Source organism: Saccopteryx leptura, chromosome 2 (genome assembly GCF_036850995.1).
Source record: "Saccopteryx leptura isolate mSacLep1 chromosome 2, mSacLep1_pri_phased_curated, whole genome shotgun sequence".
Lineage (NCBI taxonomy): Eukaryota > Metazoa > Chordata > Mammalia > Chiroptera > Emballonuridae > Saccopteryx > Saccopteryx leptura.
In genome coordinates this window covers 37,259,670-37,280,290 of record NC_089504.1, presented here as the reverse complement: position 1 = coordinate 37,280,290, position 20,621 = coordinate 37,259,670, and the positions used below count along the sequence as shown (strand labels likewise).

Genomic DNA, 20,621 nt, shown 5'->3' with positions numbered 1-20,621 from the left:
GATTATCGAGGGTTTGTGAAAGGGAGAAGTTACTTGGTTCAGCCTTGGACTTTGTCTTAGTTCTCAGGCGAATTTACAGTGTAATCTTGGGCAGGGCAGGTCAGTTCCCTCTCTGAACCTGAGTAACCCTATCTGCAAACCTCGGAAGGTGGTAGAGGTGTCCTAAGAGCTCTTCAGCTCTGACCTTCTCTGACTCCCCTCCTGGAGAGCACTGGCAGGGGGTCTCCATTGCAGAAGCCGACGTACAGCAGGGCCATAACAAAGAGCCGGGGTCGCCGGCACGTTCCCGCCCCCAGCAGGTTTGGGAAACTTCTTGCGGCCGAGGGGTGGGGCTTGAGCGCGCTGCAGCCAATCAGCAAAGGTCCAGGGGGCGGGGGCGGGGCCTCCGCGAGCAGCCGCGGCGGCCGAACTGGGTCCGAGCATCCCGCGGCTCCGGACCTCCCGGCCCGGACATGGCGACCGCCCGAGCCTCCCCGCGATTCGCGCTGCTGCTTCTCCTGGCCGTGGCGGGGGTCGCGGAGGTGGAGGGCGGCCTGCCTCCAGGCAGTGCGGGTGAGTAAATGCTGGAGCAGCGGTTCGGGCGGTCCGGAGCGGCCGCCTCAGCGCTCCAAGATGGCGCGGGGCTGGGGGCGGGGTGGGGGGGTCGCGACCCCCGGACCCAGCTCACGTCCGGTGACCCCGGAGCCGCAGGTCCCGGCCGGCGGGGACGGGTATCGAGGCGGGACGAGGGAGGATCCCTCTCCACGCTCGTTCTCCTCGCCTCGAAAATCTGCTCAACTGGGAGGGGTGACCCATGTTCGAGGCCTTGCTCTGTCACCTACCGGACAGGGGACCTCGGCTCGTCCCAGATCTCCTCCCCGCTCGGGTCTCTGTCAGAAAAGGGTGAAATTCCTTCGCCCAGGATCGTCGCGAGGGTTGGGTGGGCTTCGGAGGTGCAGCCACCCACCACCGCCCTGACCAGTCACTGTTACTTGACCCTCGCCGGGTTCAGAAAGGCAGACCTGGGCGGCGAGCACTGACGGGCCCAGCCCCCTGCCAGGTTCACGTCTCAGAGGAGACCGGGCCCAGGCTTTCTGCCTCCGACTCCGCTGCGGTCCGCGGTGCGTGCGCGGTGGGCCCGGGACGGCGCTGGCTCCGGCGGGGGGCGTTAGAAATCCGTCAGCCCCGCTCTCTGCGGGCTGGCAGGCTGGGGAGAGTTTTGTTTTTGCTGAGAAGGACTTAAACCAGGAGTGGATAGGAAAGTTCAGTGCTGTACTTACTGAGCTCTCCCCCGTGCGGGGCTTTCGGAGTTGATGCGAACCCCTGCCCTCCCTAGCTCCCTGGCTAGGAAGTGGGGTACGACAGGACACACGCTGCTGGGATTCAAGGCGGAGTGTCCAGAGGAGGTAAAGGACTGTGGGTGCCAGAGGGAGAGAGATGACGTCCCACTGGTGTGGGAGGAAATTTGGGTGTTCCCCCTACAGCTGCACTAGACATTAAAAGATGGCTGAGATTTACCGTATACATGCATTTGCTTACTGAAAGAGCTTACACCTAGAAAAAGCAAAATGAACCTCAACAGGATTTTTTTTTAAATTTTATTTATTTATTTATTTATTTATTTATTTATTTTCAGATGCAGAGCGAGAGTCAGAGAGAGGGATAGATAGGGACAGACAGACAGGAACGGAGAGATGAGAAGCATCAATCATCAGTTTTCCGTTGGGGCACTTTAGTTGTTCATTGATTGCTTTCTCATATGTGCCTTGACCACAAGCCTTCAGCAGACCGAGTAACCCCTTGCTTGAGCCAGCGACCTTGGGTCCAAGCTGGTGAACTTTGCTCAAACCAGATGAGCCCACGCTCAAGCTGGTGACCTCAGGGTCTTGAACCTGGGTCCTCTGCATCCCAGTCCAACGCTCTATCCACTGCGCCACTGCCTGGTCAGCCCTCAACAGGATTTTAAGGTAGCTTGCATGTTAAAGATTTTTTTTTTTTTTTTTTTGGCAAGAACGTTTTTAAAGAAGGGAGAGAATTATGTCAGGAACCTGGGCTTAGTTCATTGTAATTGGGTTTTAAATTTAGCTGTCAATTAGATGGAAATCAAACCAGAGGGAAAAAGAAAATACCCTGTGTTCTTAACTACATAAGCTTACCTTTCTGGGCCCCATTCACCTCAGTAACTTAAAGATATTGAACCAAAGCATTTCCAAAGTTATGGGCCATAGAGTACCAGTTGTTCATTCCCCTCTCACAACTAGTCGATTCTGTGGGTGATAGTAGCGTGTAGTTAAGAATATTTGAACACATTACTTAGCCTTAGTCCTATTGTGCTTTAATATCCCCATTTATTGTATATATCTCATAGATCTTTTGTTTATTGATTTTTCTTTTTTTAGAGAGAGAGGGGGGGGGAGAGAGAGAGAGAGAGAGAGAGAGAGAAAGGGGGAGAGGAGCAGGAAGCATCAACTCTTAGTAGTTGCTTCCTGTATGTGCCTCAACCAGGCAAGCCCAGGATTTTGAACTGATGACCTCAGCATTCCAGATTGATACTCTATCCACTGTGCCACCACAGGCCAGGCATCATAGATTTTTTTTTTTTGTAAGAATTGAGCATTTAGACTAGTATATAGCTAAACATTGAATTACTAGCTATTAAATGAGTTTAGGAAACACTGCACATTGTACCTCTTTCTTGTAAATTTATAAAACATGTTAGATTCCCAATAAAGGGGCCAGGGATTCCTGTGGTAAAGAAACTTCTTTGCTGGGGGAATGAGGAAACGAGTGCTAATGGGTATGGGGTTTCTTTTTAGGGTGATGAGAATATTCTATCTAGATTGTAGTGATAGTGCACAATTCCATGCATAAACTCAGAACAACTGACTTGTACACTTTAAAAGGATGAATTTTGTATTGTATGATTGTTAATATATAAACTGAGGCATATTAAAAATTTAAGAGTTTAGGTCCCTGGCAGGATAGCTCAGTTGGTTAGAGCGTCATCCCCGCTATGCCGAGGTTGCATGTGCGATCTCTGGTCAGGGCACATACAAGAATCAATGAATGCAAAAATAACTGGAACAGCAAACCAGTGTTTCTCTCTCTCTCTCTCTCCCCCCTCCCCCCTCCTTTCCTCTCGCTCTAAAATCAATTTTTAAATTTTTTTAAAAATTTAAGATTTTATTTGCGCAATCATTGATTCAAACAGGCAGCACCACATGAGTAGTGACAGGAACTGGAGAAAGACTTTCATAGAGGAGAGGTGTAAACAAAGCAAAGAAATTGTTTGGCTGTAGCTTAAATGGGTGCTTTATTTGGGAAAGCCTAAGTGACTGTGATTGCTTGTCCTTAGGTTTCAATTTCTTAGTCTTAAGTATTATAGGTTTAGGTTTTGAATTGTGTAGGTAAGCTGCTAAAGGACATAAAGTCACTTTTGTCCACTAGCCTCCATCTTTAATCATTTTAACATGATTTATATCAGTAAAATTATTACAGCCCTGGCTGATTGCTTAGCAGTAGAGTGTTGGCCTAGCTTGTGGAAGTTGTGGGTTCGATTCTGGGTCAGGGCACACAGGAAAAGTGACTGTCTGCTTCTCCACCCCTACCCCTTCTCTCTCTCTCTCTCTCTCTCTCTCTCTCTCTTTTCTCTCCCTCTTTTCTCCCTCCCCCTTTCCCCCGCAGCCATGGCTCAAGCAGTTTGAGCAAGCTGGCCCCAGGTGCTGAGGATGGCTCCATGGCCTCCACCTCAGGTGCTAAAATGGCTCCATTCCTGAGCAATGGAGCAACGGCCCCAGATGGGCAGAGCATCACCACCCAGAGGGCTTGCTGGGTGGACCCTGGTCACGGTGCATGCAGAAGTCTGTCTCTGCCTCCCAGCCTCTCACATAAAAGGAAAAAAATTGCTATAGAAAGATAGAAACTTGGTTGTTATAGAACTCTTTTTTCCTTCATAGCACCTAAAGCTCACTGTAGAAAACACTGGGCTAGCCCTGGCCAGATAGCTCAGTTGGTTAGAGCATTGTCCCATTGTGCAGAGATTGCTGGTTCATTTCCCATCAGGGCACTTACAGGAACAGATCAGTGTTTCTAGCTGTCTCTCTAAAAATCAGTAAATAAATTTTAAAAGGAAGAAAGAGAGAGAGAGGGAAAAAAAAGAAAGAGAAAGAAAAGAAAGGAAAGAAAAGAGAAAGAAAACAAAGAAGAAAGGAAAGGAAAGGAAAAGGGAACCTTCCAGTTCTAAAAGTCCAAACAGCATAGGCTTTGCATTGTTTGGTTAAAAGAAAATTTTCAGTTTGACCTGAAAGTGAGATTTATCCCTTGTACTAAATTCTAGGAAACATATATTAGTGGTTTTTTTACATAAAGACCACTGAGTAATACAATGGACAAAAACTTCCACTGTATATCTGTAGAAAGTGTGGAAAATATTCTTTAATCCTAAACAAAAAACAAGGTCACAAAATTAAATTGTATTTCAATGAAGGCTAAGCTTGTATTCCTGCTCAGGTTTCTTTCCCGTCTTTAGCCCATTCAGTGTTGGGTATTCCTGTCTCCTCTGGTATAAGGTTTTGTAAGTCTTATCGGTTCTGATTTAGAGATTTTCATTTCTGTGTTTGGGGGTAGGGGGCACAAGTATGGATAAAGGGAATGATATTACTTGCTCAATGATTATCATCTCTTAAATAGTCTGATCATACCCTCTACACTAGGGTAAGCCATACTTCCTCTTCCAGTGAACTTCTCAATCCCATCCCTGTTCTCCTATCCCCACACCCAACACACACTTCTAGTGTTCCCCTTGAAGGATGGGATGGGACCTTAAGCTTTGGATCCGTCATGGCACCTGATAATACCTCTGTTTCTATTTAAGATGTTTTGTAACAGTACAAAAGAGGGAAAGATGTAAAACTTGGCAGTAGGTTTTAATAAGTTGACATTTATGGAATTATGTAATAGTCAACCCAGAATCCTGAAGAAGAATGAAATAAATTTTAAGTTAGAAAAAGCAAATGCTTATCTGGAGGAAAGTAATAAGAAGCAGATTTTCTTTCCAAAGAAGTATCTTGGGCCTGACGAGGCGGTGGCACAGTGGATAGAGCATCGGACTGGGATATGGAGGACCCTGGTTCGAGACCCCGAGGTCGCCAGCTTGAGTGCGGGCTCATCTGGTTTGAGCAAAGCTCACCAGCTTGGACCCAGGGTCGCTGGCTCGAGCAAGGGGTTACTCGGTCTGCTGAAGGCCCACGGTCAAGGCACATAAGAGAAAGCAATCAATGAACAACTAAGGTGTCACAACAAAAACTGGTGATTGATGCTTCTCATCTCTCTCCATTCCTGTCTGTCTGCCCCTGTCTATCCCTCTCTCTGACTCTCTGTCTCTGAAAAAAAGTATCTTGGCCCACACACTGCAGAAAGAACTAGGCTTGGTGATAGACCAAATATGACTTTATTCTGCTATGCTGCTAAAAGTTTCTGTCATATCCATAGATTTAAGCAATCATACTTTTCACTGTGTGCCACTTCTAGAAGAAAGTGGGATGATGTCAAGAGGTAGTTTTTATTAGTAAAAATGTGGATTTTAAAAGAGCAAAACATACTACAAGTATTTGTTTATTCAAAAAATATTTATTGAGTGCTTACTATATGTCAGGCACTAATCTATGTTTAGGATTGATGCTCTTGAGGAGCTTACATTCTAGTGGAGGAGAGACAGACAATAAACAGATAAGTGAGATGATTTCTGATAGTGATGAGTATACAATAAAGGGACCAGATAATAACAGAATTATGTAAGTAGAGGGAGAGTGGTTCTTTACATAGTGATGATGAGAGGCCTCTTCTAGAAGATAAGGTTCAAGATCAAAGTCTGAAGATATAAAGGTGCTGTCCTTCAAAAAGATAAGTAGGGACAAAGTACAGAGGCCCTAAGGCAAGAAAGAGCAAAGCATCAGTATGGTTGCAACAAAATGAACAAGAGAGTAGACTAGGGCTAAATGGTGCTGGGCCTTGCAAATGAAAACCAGTAGACTTTTAAGAGATATGTGCTTTGATTTATATTTTAGATCACTCTGGCTGCTGAATTTTTTAAAGTAATCATAGTGGATAGGAGTAAAAACTGACTAGAGAAGCCCACTGCAGTAGTTGAAGCAGAAGATAATGGTGACTTAGAGCAGAGTGGCCCAAGGTGTATTGCTGAAGGTTTGAATGTAGGAAGTGAAGGAAGGAGAAATTTAAGATTATGCATAGATTTTTTACCTTGAGCAACAAAGTAAAGATTAATATCATTTGCTGAGGTCACAAAGATGGGGAGGAGTAGATTGGAGGAAGTTGAAAGATGAGCCAGGAAGAGAATCAAAAGTTCCATTTTTCAACATGTTTAGGATAGATATTAGGAATAACTCCCACAGGCCCATTGCTTATTAAACTAAAGTCCATACTTGTCAGTAATCTATTCAGCAGATATTTGTTAAGCTGGTAATAGTGCCAGACACAATGATAGACACTAGGTATAAAGTGGTAAGTGAAAGTCTCTGCCCTGGCCAGTGAGTGGCACAGTGGATAGAGTGTCATCTCTGAGCACCAAGGTCACTAGTTCGAAACCAGGTTGCTTGCTTGAGCCCCAGTCAGGGCACATATGAGAAGCAATCAATGACACAACTAAGTGGAACAGTGAGTTTGAGTTAATGCCTCCCTACCTCTCTCTCTCTGTCTCTGTCTCTCTCCTCTTTCCTCCCTCTCTCCCTCTCTCTCTTCTTTCTCCCTCTCTCTCCCTCTCTCCCTCTTTCCTTCTCCCTGTGCCCCTTCCTCCCTTTTCCCCTCTTTCTCTCCTTTCCTCTCAAAATAAACAAACAAATAAATTTATCTGCATTTGTTTAAAAAAAGAAAACAGACATGGTCTCTGTTTTATGGGGTTTAGTGGGAAATTCAGATGTTAAATATCATGAAAAAATGTGAAATATCTATATTGCTAATACATATTATTGTGGTTATATTGGTATATATCCACTTATATTCTAAATCTGAAGAACATATTTAAGGAAAAATCATGTGATTTAATCAAGTATATAGCACATAATATGATGGATGTAAAGCACATAGATAACATGAAGACTAAGAATAAAGGATAGTAAGAGAAACATCCTGACCATGTACTGTACCACTGGAAGTCAGGCATTTGCACTCTCATTTATTATTTTTACATTCACACTTTTAAAGTAAATGGGAGGCCTGCAGCATAGAGTGGGGGAGGGAGTTATCCAAGAATACTGGCTATTAGCATGTAGTGGGAAGGACCTTAAGAGAGTCATTTGCTTTAGTTGTTTCATAATGATGAATGTCTGGGTTAAGGTTCTTTTGACTCCCAAGGGGACAGAAACCTAGGTGGTTGAGGATTTGGGGGCTAGTTATATAGCACCTAGTAGGGGAGCACATGGAAATCCACAGGTATGAAATTCAGCACAGTGTAACCTCAAGGACTGTTAGGAACTGGAAAGCTGCCAGGAACTAGACTGCTTTTGGAGACAGTCTCTCTACCTCTGATTGGTTCTCTCTTGTGCATCTCTTGCATTTCCCATTCTCTACCAGCCAGCTGCCTTTTTAACTCAAGGTGTCTGCACCACCATAAAACTTCATTTCTTCCAGCCCCAACTCGTCTTCACCTTATAGCTGCAGAATCCACTACCAACCACTTACATATCTATGAGCATGAATATATGATTGGGATCAATTTATCCTTTTGTGTGTGTTGTGTGTATGTGAAAAAGAGAGACAGGAAGGGAGAGATGCAAAGCATCAGTTTATAATTATGCCACTTTAGTTGCTCATTAAATGCTTCTCATATCTGCCTTCACGGGGCTGGGGGACTCAAACTGAGCAAGTGACCCCTTGCTCAAGCCAGTGACCTTGGGCTCAAGCTAGATACTTTGGGATCATTTTGATAATCCCCTGCTCAACCCAACAACTCCGCATTCAAGCTGGAGAACCTGCACTCATGCCAGCCTCGGAGTTTCAAACCTGGGACCTCAGGATCCCAGGTTGATGCTCTGTCTACTGCACTACCACCAGTCAGGCCAATTTATCTTTTGACTTAGGCCAAAAACTCATATGGTGTTTGCTAAATTATGGGCTGATCACCATATGAAATGTGGTACTGAAGTGGTACTATTTTTCCCTCATAAAAAGGCATTGTATAACTGGGAAATTATTATTAACGATTGAATAAAAGTTTTTTGAGCTGACCACTGCTAAGTAGGTACAAGAAAGTTACAGCCAATCTGAGTTTAGTGTAAGTAAAGACATAAAATGATGAGAGAGGAGTTAACTGTTAATGTTTCCAGCCTGACTAGAATAGTAGTGCCTTAAATAACCCAAATACAACAATGACAACACACAGGTACCCAAAATTAACCCAAAAATTAATCTGGCAATCATATTGCTAATAGAATCAAATGAACATAATTGGTTGTTGTAGTAGTGGTGCAGTATGAGAAAAGCAATGGAGAAAGATAGCTGTAAGTTGCAAATGACTCAAAAAAAACCCAAAATATACATCTGTCCAGATAGATACATAAAATAGTATGACAAGATGTTAGTAATATTGAGTCCAGATGATTGAATATATGGATAATCATTTTATTGTTTGGCTCTTGGCTGATGATATAGTCTATATATGTACATGTGTGTAAATGCACACACACATCTATACACATACAAACATTTTTAAAGGGATAAATGTGACAATTGCAAGAATGCATATGTTAAAGTTGCAGTTTTCATTTAATGTTTTTAAAGTGGTTGTCAATTTCCAGGCTGTTTTGAAAATAAAAATTTGAAAGTCAGATCACATTTTTTATTAACATGTCTTTTTTATTTAGAATGCCTTTTTTTCAGTATCAACTCAGATTTAGTAATTCCCCACCAATAGTTTGGGACATATATGTTCTAGTTTTGTAATTCTTTAGGATAACATTAACTAGAGGGAATCTTATTTTCTTTAGAAGAGAAAACAAGAGTGGCTTTTCATTAACCAAATTTTATTATAGTTTTTGGGAAGCTTCTGTAGCAAAATCTCTTTTAACTTCAAAAGTCTTGTAATTCTATGAATATTTTAGTTTAAATTAGGTTGTGTATTTGTTTTTTTAAATGCTGGTTGGTCTTAGAAGTTGCATTTTTCCCTTGTGGCTGTATCATGTACTTCCTGCTTTCTTGCCTATCTTTAGTACACATGTGGCCCAAACCAGCAACCAAACCTTGATGTTTCTAATTATTGAATAATTCTGTTTACGTAGTTCTAGGTTACACTAATACCTTGAACACAACATGCATGGTGTTTAGTAATCATTTTGGGTTTTTATTAATTTTATAATTACAGACTCTTGGAATAAGAATGCAAAATTGGACATTCATTCTTACGTCTTTAATGTCTTATGTCTTTAACATTTGTGCTTTTTTTTTAAGTGAGAGGCGGGGAGGCAGAGAGATAGACTCCTGCATGTGCCCCAACCAGGATCCACCAGGCAAGCACCCTATAGGGCGATGCTCTGCCCATCTGGGGCCGCTGCTCTGTTGCTCAGCAACCAAGCTATTTTAGCACCTGAGGCAAGGCCATGGAGCCATCTCAATGCCCAGGGCCAACTTACTCGAACCATTCAAGTCATGGTTACAGTAGGGGAAGAGAGAGAGAGAAAAGGGAGGGAAGCGGTGGAGAAGCCAATGGTTGCTTCTCCTGTGTGCCCTCACTGGGAATCAAACCCAGGACTTCCATACACCAGGCCATCACTCTACCGCTGAGCCAACTGGTCAGGGCCTTATTTTTATTATGTCAATATCAAAAATTATTTTCAACTAGTTTGCCTTTATTTGTTTGGCTCTGTTTGATGAGAATAAGAATTTTTCTTGAAGAACATAAATTAGATTGTAATCAAATTATAAAAACAAATTTTTTTGTCTTTTGTTTAAAACATTAGGCCTTGGGGTTAGAGGAGGAGGGTATGGGGGGATAAGTGGTGATTGATGAAGACTTGACTTGGGGGGTGAACACACACACAATATGATTGTCAGAGATATGTTGTAGAACTGGACAACTGAAACCTGTATAATTATGTTAACCAGCGTCACCCTATTAAAATTCAATTTATAAAAACATTAGGCCTTGAAGAGTTTTTTGCACTATAATAGTTGACCCAATTAATCCATTTTAATAGTTCTAAAAATGACAAAGAACTTTAATTGCCACATTAATTGCTTTTGAAACCCTTTCCCAGAGAGAGTCAGAGAGAGGGATAGACAGGGACAGACAGACAGGAACGGAGAGATGAGAAGCATCAATCATTAGTTTTTCGTTGCGCATTGCGACACCTTAGTTGTTCATTGATTGCTTTCTCATATGCGCCTTGACCGCGGGCCTTCAGCAGACCGAGTAACCCCTCGCTTGAGCCAGTGACCTTGGGTCCAAGCTGGTGAGCTTTTTGCTCAAACCAGATGAGCCCACGCTCAAGCTGGTGACCTTGGGGTCTCGAACCTGAGTCCTCGGCATCCCAGTCCAACACTCTATCCACTGAGCCACCGCCTGGTCAGGCTTCCCCATTCTTTTTATTTTTAAATTTTTTGTTTCATTTTAGTGAAAGAAGGGGAGGCAGAGAGACAGACTCCTGCATGTGCCCAACCAGGATCCACCCAGCAAGGGGGCAATGCTCTACCCAGCTGGGGCCATTGCTCCATTGCTCAGCAACTAAGCCATTTTTTAGCACTTGAGGCAAGGGGCACAGCACCATCCTCAGCACCTGAAGCCAACTTCGCTTGAACCAATGGAGCAGTGGCTGTGAGAGGGAAAGGCAGGGTGGGGGGTGGGGGTGGAGAAGCTGATGGTCACTTCTTCTGTGGGCTCTGACCAGGAATCGAACCCAGGATATCCACATGCGAGGCTAACACTCTACCCCTGCACCAACTCACCAGGGCCCCTTCCCCAGTTTTTAATGAAGACATATAAATTGATGCCTATTTGTAGACATGTATTTCTTGAAAATATTTATTGTTAAATATTCTAATAACTTTTTGTTCCAAAGGAAGAAAGATGTGTACCAATATAGTAATGGCTATGGTTAAGAATAGAGGGTGGAAAATGCATTGGAGCATAGGTCCCCTACCCTTTTTGAGGGAAGGGGGCTGTTTTCTTCAGGGAGGAAGTGTACAATTACAGAGGAATGCTTGGTTGTGAGGGGTAAAGGAGTTACAGCCAGATGACATCAGGCTACCCTCTTTAATCCCATTTTGTCAGAAATATCAGGGTTTTGGAAAGACTGAAAGGAAATATGTCAAAATGTCCACACATGTTCTGGCAGGACATTGAGAGCATATAGGTCATTTTTCATATTTTCTTAATGAAAAAAAGAATTATCTCAAAAATGTAACTTGAGAGTGGTCAGTCTACTATGAATTTTACCTTCATCATTAAATAGAAAAAATAGACTTTTTATATTTTTTATAAAACCTTCCATTGTTATTGAAGTTTTAATTATAACACATTTTATGTTTCTCTTCTAAATAAACCTTTGCTCTAAGAAAGTTTTAAAAAAATCCCTATTCCCAGATCAGACTCTGGTGTGCCTGATTGTTTACTTTTTTTGCTAAGCCTGTGCTTTATTGGGACCATATGCTATCCTAAATTATCTTTGCTTGTGATTGCTGGATGTTTTGCCCTCAGATGACCTTTCTGTTAGAACAGCAATTTTCAACCGGTGTGCTGCAAGAATTTTTAAAACATGCCATACCTGACTGATTAGTCAGGGGCACTGACCTAGACTGTCAAATTAAAAACATGACCACAGCCAACAGAACAATAACTGTCTGGTGTGAATGGATCAGAATCACACCTATTTTATTTATCAGGTCATTTTGGTGTGCCACAGAATTTTAGTAGTTTATGTGTGCCATCAAGTTGAAAATCACTGTTAGAGACTAGTAGAAAGTGGCAACCTTTAGAGCATTTCAGAAAAGCAACCAGTATCATAGGAGAGCCCTCCCTTTTTCTGCCTGTTCTCATTCTAATGAGGCTGAGGATATAGCAGAATCTTAGAAGGTGGGAGTAGCATAGTATAGCATGGCAGGGGGTGAGGTGTTGTGAGAAAACCTCCTCATGAGTGATTGGGCCCTCCCTTGAATTAGAGCTTCTAAGAAAGTAACTAACAGCCATTTTCCTTCTGAAATTTAGTGAAATTTTGATATGTTCTTTCAAATTTTTGTCAAATGTTTAGAACTTCAAGACATTTTTTCCCACAGAAATACAGTTAGAAAGCCAGCCCTACAATAGTCTTTTATGAAACCAATGTCGATATAAGAAACATCCAAACCTGTAGAGAATTTTTATGAGTTTATTTGAGCCAAACTGATGATAATTGCTGGGAAGAAAAATCACATTGGATTGAGAAAATGCTCCAGAGAATAGCAGTTTTGCAGCTTATTTTATACATTAGAATAAAAGAGGGTTACATGAAATCCACTGATGGTAGATTAAGGTGGCAGGAGAAAGCAAAGTAGGGAAATCTCTGGGATTGGATTAAAAGGCAAAATAGAGAAACATATACGCCTTTTATATTTGTGGGTACAGGATAGTTAATATTAACATTCACAGGGAACAAGATAACAATATGAGGGGTCTGTGCTCTGGTGCATGGCTGTGCACTGAGGGGTCTTAGATGCAAAAGGAAAATAGACTCTTAAGGATTGATGCTAGTCAAGGAAGCTGCAGGTCTAGGATATGACTACCCGCCCTCACACATTGGTTAGAAATTTTTGTGTTCAGACTGTTACTGGACAGGGGACCTGATTGAAAGCCAGGGAAATAGTAAATAATTATTTTTTTTTTTTTTTAGCAAGAGAGAGACAGAGAGGGACAGGGACAGATAAGAAGGGAAAGAGATGAGAAGCACCAGCTCATAGCTGCGGCACCTTACTTGTCCATTGATTGCCTTCTCAAACATGCCTTGATGGGGAGGGGGTGGATTCAGCCAAGCCAGTAACCCCTTGGTCAAGCCAGCGACCATGGGGTCATGTCTGTGATCCCACACTCAAGCCATTGAGCCCACTCTTTAGCTGGCAACCTCGTGTTTCAAACCTGGGTCCTCAGCATCTCAGGTTGACACTCTTATCTACTGTGCCACCACCTGGTCAGGCAGTCAATAATATTATCACAACTCTGTATGATGTCAGTGGGTACTTAGATTTATGAAGTGAGGGTGATCATTTCATAAGTTACGTAAATGTCTATCTACTATGTTACACACCTGAAATTAGTATAATATTGAATGTCAGCTGTAATTAAAAAAAAAAAAAAATATATATATATATATATATATATATATATATATATATATATACATATAAAGGGGACTTCTTTTATTCATTTATTTATTCATTCATTTCTCTCCAATACCTATCTTTAATCAAAAAGACTCTGGGCCCTGGCCTGTTGGCTCAGTGGTACAGCGTCAGCCTGGCGTGCAGGAGTCCTGGGTTCGATTCCCAGCCAGGGCACACAGGAGAAGTGCCCATCTGCTTCTCCACCCCTCTCCCTCTCCTTCCTTTCTCTCTCTCTCTTCCCCTCCCGCAGCCGAGGCTCCATTGGAGCAAAAGTTGGCCCAGTTGCTGAGGATGGCTCCATGGCCTCGCCTCAGGTGCTAGAATGGCTCTGGTCACAATAGAGCAACGCCCCAGATGGGCAGAGCATCGCCCCCTGGTGGGCGTGCGGGGTGGATCCCAGTCGGGCGCATGCGGGAGTCTGTCTGACTGCCTCCTCGTTTCCAACTTCAGAAAAATACACACACACACACACACACAAAGACTCTGTTTTTATCTAATTTGTATACCAAAATTATATGTTTCATTTGAAGAGACTATGTTGCTTATATATATATATTTTTTTTTAATCATTATGTCAGTTCTAGTTGTTTAAAAAATATTTTTATCTCCTCTCTCTTTTGACTTGCCAGTCTAAACAGCCCCTGATCAGTTACTCTAGCTGTATATATTTCTTTAGTCAGCTACACTCTGTTAATATGCCCAGCTGATTATCTCTATAGCCAATTTATGAATTTCTCTGGGCTCATAACCTGCTATGGCAACATTTTTTCTATTCTCTAATATTTCTTAAACTGACACTCTGAAATGTTAATATGTGGCATTTAAAGAAAGTGTTCTGTGCTGTGAGAAATAGATCTACTTAGATCCCTTTTCAGAAGGTTAGTAATATTAGCATATTAAAGGATTTGTGAAGTCCTGCAGTAAAGAATTCTCTTTAATGTTTTTTAATCCTTCATTTCCAAATTTATTTGAACCTGAAACATTTTTCTTCAAGGATAAATATTAACAACTCATGAAACAGTGTCTAATAGAACACAAGTTTGAGAAACATATCTATAGTTGCCTCCTTTCTGTATTCTTTTTTCCCCTTTCTTTGTTCTCTAGAGTGGCTGTTCCAGACCTCTACAGTTTCAGCGCAAGCCCTCAACCCTATCTTAATGCTTTTTGTTTTCAAACCTAATCTCTACTTTACGAGAAAATGGAGGCTATCAACTTCCTTCTTACTTTTTTTTTTAATTTTTTTTAAGACTTTATTTATTCATTTTAGAGAGGAGAGAAGGAGGGGAGAGAGAGAGAGACAGAGAGAAGAGGGGAGGAGCAGGAAGCATCAACTCCCATATGTGCCTTGACCAGGTAATCCCAGGGTTTTGAACTGGCGATCTCAGCATTCCAGGTCGACTCTTTATCCACTGCGCCACCACAGGTCAGGCAGCTTCCTTCTTACTTTATGAGTGTCCTTACATCCTTTCCTCTTGTCTAGACTTTGTTCTGCCTGCAGACTGTAACCTCATGAAATCAGAGAGCATAACACTTATTTATTATTGTATCCCTAGACCCAAACAAATGCCCCTAACACAGTGCCTCTTCAACTCTCATATCATATTCTGTTGTGTCCATAGCTGGGTGTATAGCAATTCAATTCTGCACTGAGCACCCAAAGTTAGAACAGACAGTGCAAGTTAAAGGGCAGCATGGGCCTCAACAAGACTGCCCTTACTTCAGACATCAGCCACAGTTTGGGATCCTGAGGCAACCCACACTTCTGACCAGCTGACTGTAAATCTGGATTTCCCATGGCCCCAACAGAGTGAGTACTTTGCTGGAATGATTCATAGAACTAAGGGAAGCACTGTAGTTATGATGATTACAGTTTTATTATAAAGGATACAAATCAGGAGGACCAGTCAAATGAAGAGACACACAGGATAAGAACTGGGAAGGAATACAGAGCTTCTGTGTCCTTTCCTCATGGAATCAGTGTCCATCATCCTCCTGGCACATCAGTGTCTTTACCAATCAGGAAAGATCTGCTGAGATTTGGTATCTGGAGTTTTTATTGGGATTCTATCATGTAGGCATGATTAATTGAATTATTGGCCATGTGGTTAAACTCAATCTCCAGTTCCCCTGTCCTGCTGGAGGTTGGAGGGTCGATGTGATATGATATGGCTCAAAGCTGCAACCCTCTCAACACATGTGACCTTTCTGGCATGGAGAGTCCTGGTCCTGAAGATATCTAGACCACACCTTGGGTCACCTCATTAGGATAACAAAGACATTTCTATTTCTTAGGAAAATGCAAGGATTTAGAGTCTTCCAGGAACTATGGACAAAGGCTGCTTTAAAAAAAAAATAGGGAAAACCCTGGCTGATGACACAGTAGATAGAATGTCATCCAGAGTGCTGAGGTCACTGGTTCACTCCCAGGGTCACCAATTCAATCCCTAGGTTGCCTGCTCAATCCCAAGGGCACCATCTTCGACCCCCAGGGTCGTCAGTTCAAGCCCCAATCAGGGGTTTAATCCCATTGAGAAGCAGTCAATGGTGCACAACTAGGTGGAGCAGCAAGTTAATACTTCTCTCTCTCTCTCTCCCTCCTTTTCCCCCTTTCTCTGTCTCAAAAAAAATATTTTTAATTTAAAAAATAAAATTTTAAAACGGAAAAATCTTCCCTTGATCCTACATCCTCCTGTAACTACCACTCTTTTTCCTTCCCATCACTGTTAGACTTCTTAAGAGCCTTTGTTTGCTGTTTATACTTCTTTACCTCTAGTTCACTCCTTAATATCATTCACTTTTACCAACTCTACAGAAGGTACATTTTGAAGGTCACTAAGTAGCCTCCTAATTCAATTTCTTTTTTTTTTTTGAGTCTTCGATGTAACCTGACTGTTCTGATGTATGACACTTACTACCCCCTCTTCTGTGATGCCACTTTCTTGCTACCTCTCTGACTATTCTATCTCAATCTCTTCCTTTGTTTCTTCCAGTGTCTCAGATATTGCTGTTCTTTAGAATTCGGTGCCGTGTTCACTCCTCACTAGAAACTTTCCCTAGGCACTGTCCTTCATTTCCATAAACCTTCTTTATGCTGATGATTCCAAATTTGGAACTTTAGACTTGTCTATACCTGCAATCCAGACTTGGATTTCCGACTTTACTGGAATTTCCATTTGGATGCCCTACAGGAACCTTAAATTTAACATGTCTAAAACTAAATTCACTATCATTTGTTTTAGCCTTATATATATGATAGGTCTAATACTAGAATAGAGTCCATAGGGTAATTGTAAGGGTTGAGTAAGGTAATGCATAAAGCAAACTTCATAAAGTTCTAGCAATGGAAAGTAAACAATATGTTAGCTATTATTAAATGACAGTATCCCCTATTAGACTACGAGCTTTTTGAGGGCAAGAACCAACCTAAGCCTGACCAGTGGTGGCACAGTAGACAGAGTGTTGACCTGGGACACTGGGGTCCCAGTTTCAAAACCCCGAGGTCGCTGGCTTGAAGCCCAAAGGTTGCTGGCTTGAAGCCCAAAGTAGCTGGCCTAAAGCCCAAAGTCGCTGGCTTGAAGCCCAAGGTCGCTGGCTTAAGCAAGGGATCCTTGGCTCTGATGAAGCACACCCCCCCCCCCCCACGCCGTGAAGGCACGTGTGAGAAGCAATCAATGAATGACTAAAGTGCCACAGCTATGAGTTAATGCTTCTCATCTCTCTCCCTTCCTGTTTCTTTCGCTAAAAAAATAAAAAGAACCAACCTAACACTGTCCTTGGCTTCTAGCTACACAGTAATGGTTTGTTGAATTAAAATGAATAATAGTCTTGAATAAATGGTTTGTGTAACCATCTGATTTAGCTTAACCATCTTGTTTATTTAAAGTGGGCAACATTAGGTGTTTATTTTTTCTTCCTAGGTGCATTGTGTTGTGATCATTCAAAGGATAACCAAATGTGCCGTGATGTATGTGAACAGGTAAGCATACGTAATTCTTTAGGATATTAGTTATGTAACTGTTGATTAAGTAGAATTGTTTTGGAGAAATCTGTTGGACAGCACCTTAACCAAGTGAACAAAGTTCATGTCACCAGCAGTGGAACAAATTGACGTGTGTACTGACACGATGCACTGAAAAATAGTACACAGTATCTCATGTACAATTTCTGCCAAAAATGTAAACAGTAGGACAAAACCAGATTGATATTCTTCAAAACAACAGCCTGTACTCTTCAAAAGGTGTCATTGTCATAAAAACAAAGGCTATAAGAAACTTCCAGATTAAAGGAAACTAAATAGACATGACAACTAAATGCAATGCCTGATCCTAGATTGGATCCTGGAATTAAAAGATTGCTATAGCCTGACCAGGCAGTGGTGCAGTGGATAGAGTGTCGGACTGGGATGCAGATGACCCAGGTTTGAAACCTCGAGGTCGCTGGCTTGAGTACAGGCTCATCTGATTTGAGCACAGCTCAGCAGCTTAAACCCAAGTTGCTGGCTTGAGCAAGGAGTCACTCGGTCCACTGTAGCCCCCTGGTCAAGGCACATATGAAAAAGCAATCACTGAACAACTAAGGTGCCACAATGAAGAATTGATGCTTCTCATCTCTCTCCCTTCCTGTTTATCTGTCCCTATCTGTCTCTGTCACACACACACACACACACACACACACACACACACACAAAGATTGCTATAAAGGACATTATTGGGATAAATTGGTGAGATTTGAATACGAACTGTAATATTGTATCAATGCTGAATTTGGAGGTTGTGTTGTTTTTTTTGTTTGGGTTTTTTTGGTGGTTGTGTTGTGATCAGGTAAGGATGGTGTCCTTGTTCTTGAGAGATACATGCTGGAATTTAGGAATGATGATGAATTCTGAAATGTTTCATCAAAATAATGGTAAAAATGTATTTATGCAGAGTTAAAGCAAATGTTGCAATCTAGGTGAAAACTGTTGTTCACTGTACTACTTTTTTTTTTCTGTATTTTTCTGAAGCTGGAAACGGGGAGAGAGTCAGACTCCCGCATGTGTCCAACCGGGATCCACCCGGCACGCCCACCAGGGGGCGACGCTCTGCCCCTCTGGGGCGTCGCTCTGTTGCGACCAGAGCCACTCTAGCTCCTGGGGCAGAGGCCGAGGAGCCATCCCCAGCGCCTGGGCCATCTTTGCTCCAGTGGAGCCTCGGCTGCTGGAGGGGAAGAGAGAGACAGAGAGGAAGGAGAGGGGGAGGGGTGGAGAAGCAGATGGGTGCTTCTCCTGTGTGCCCTGGCCTGGCCGGGAATCGAACCTGGGACTTCTGCATGCCAGGCCGACGCTCTACCACTGAGCCAACCGGCCAGGGCCCACTGTACTACTTTTGAGACTTTTCTGTAGGTTTGAATTTTTCTGCTTGAGCCTTTTCAGGCAAGTTCTACTGAGACAATACCTACCTGTTCATCAAGTCTTACCTTTCTTTCATCATCTTGGTTGTGTAGTGCTTGAGAATTAATGGCCTTAATCATCTTCTGGAGTTTTCAAGTAATTATCTGGATTTTGTCACTGCTTAAAACGAAGGAAAGCTACCTAACTGGGATTAAAAGTTCTCTCAAACAGTATTATGAATTTAGAAGTATTTTGCAAGATACTTCCTAATTATAAAACAAGACAGTGACTTGGCTCATCTAAATAGCTGCTTGTTAATTCATGCTGAAACACTATAGCAAATTAAGTTTTATGCAAATTTATTGCCAGAAAAATAGCTTTTAAAGCAGAAAGGACCCCTTGATGTTGTCACTATAAGGGAGCTTTTAAAGTAGCTCTTCTGTTTTTGGAAACAATGCTTTTCTGACTTTTTGCTTTGTTTCTTCTTGTGTTTTCCACTAGGTGTTCAGTAGGTTGAATGATTTTTGTGAGACACCTATAGCAAACAAGGTCTAAGTTTTTAAACTTAGAAATATTAGAAATTCTATAACTTAGCAAAGTAAATTTAGTAGTTACCCTAAATAATGAACATTCTTCCTTGACCTAGCTCTTTGAGAAATGAGACAAGTAAGGCAATTTGGCTTGACCAGGAGGTGGCTCAGTAGATAGAGTGTTGGCCTAGGACATAGAGGACCCAGGTTCCAAACCCCGAGGTCGCCAAGTTGAGTGTAGGCTCATCTGGCTTGAGCAGGCTTGCTGGCTTGAGCAAGGGGTCACTAGCTTGGCTGAACCGCCCCCACCCAACTCCCCATCAAGGCAAATATGAGAAAGCAACTAAGATGCAGCAATGAAGAATTGATACTTCTCATCTCTCTCTACCATCCTATCTGTATGTCCCTCTCTCTTGCTAAAAAAAAATAATAAGGCAAATTGGACCCCACATAATACTCTTATTATTAGTTACACAAATATTGAATGTAACTTTTATCTCCAGATACACCCTAAACTAGAGAATTGGATTTACTCCCAGAGGAGGAGTGGTAAGGTCTGAGTTATATATATTCACTTTCTCCTATCAAACTCAGGAGTCCAGTCAGTCAGTCTTCACAATCACTGGAGGAGTGAGCCATGTGGAGAGAGGCCAAGTAAAACTAGCAGAGTTCACTCAAAATGAAAGGAAATACCAGAAGTGAGGAATAATTGTTTCTTCAGCAGAGAATGAAGAAAGGGTGGAGTCCTGTCACATTTAGGTTTTGAGTTAGAGTGAATAGTAGTATCTCTGATGTTTAAGGATGTTGGGAAAAAGATTTGATTTAGGGGGAAGGTGAGTTGCTGAATTATCAATGAAAAACCACTGTGTGAAGACAGTTGGAGATTTGGAATTAGAGCTTTAGAATTTGAATTTAGATAAGTCAGGGCTGGTATTTTATAGTAGTCAACGAAATAAGGTATCAAAGAAAAGTCAAAGAGTTTGAAATCTGACAAAAGGCCCTTAGTTTTTGAAAGAAGACTGTCAGGAGAGATACTCTAGAGCAGTGGTCCCCAACCTTTTTTGGGCCACGCACCGGTTTAATGTCAGAAAATATTTTCACGGACCGGCCTTTAGGGTAGGACGGATAAATGTATCACGTGACCGAGACAAGTGTCAAGAGTGAGTCTTAGATGTAACAGAGAGAATCTGGTCATTTTTTAAAAATAAAAGTTGTATCACTTACCAGATATATACATATATCTTAGTGAGATAGAGAGTGACAGGGACAGGCAGACTAAATTTTTTAAACTAAAAAATTTTTAATTTTAACTAAATTTTTAAAAAAAAAAATTTTAAATTTTTTTTAAAATAAAGTGATAAAAATAAAACATTGTTCAGACTTAA

General features: G+C 42.0%; 1 protein-coding gene across 1 annotated transcript in view; it reads left to right on the top strand.

Annotated features, from left to right (window-relative positions):
• Window positions 1–378: 378 nt before the first annotated feature.
• RECK (reversion inducing cysteine rich protein with kazal motifs) overlaps window positions 379–20,621 on the top strand; it is a 78,700-nt gene continuing 58,457 nt past the window's right edge. Inside the window, exons 1-2 of the mRNA XM_066367664.1 lie at window positions 379–552; window positions 17,256–17,314. Coding sequence (XP_066223761.1) covers window positions 453–552; window positions 17,256–17,314 — 159 coding nt within the window. The 5' untranslated portion in view covers window positions 379–452. The remainder of the gene's footprint in view (window positions 553–17,255; window positions 17,315–20,621) is intronic.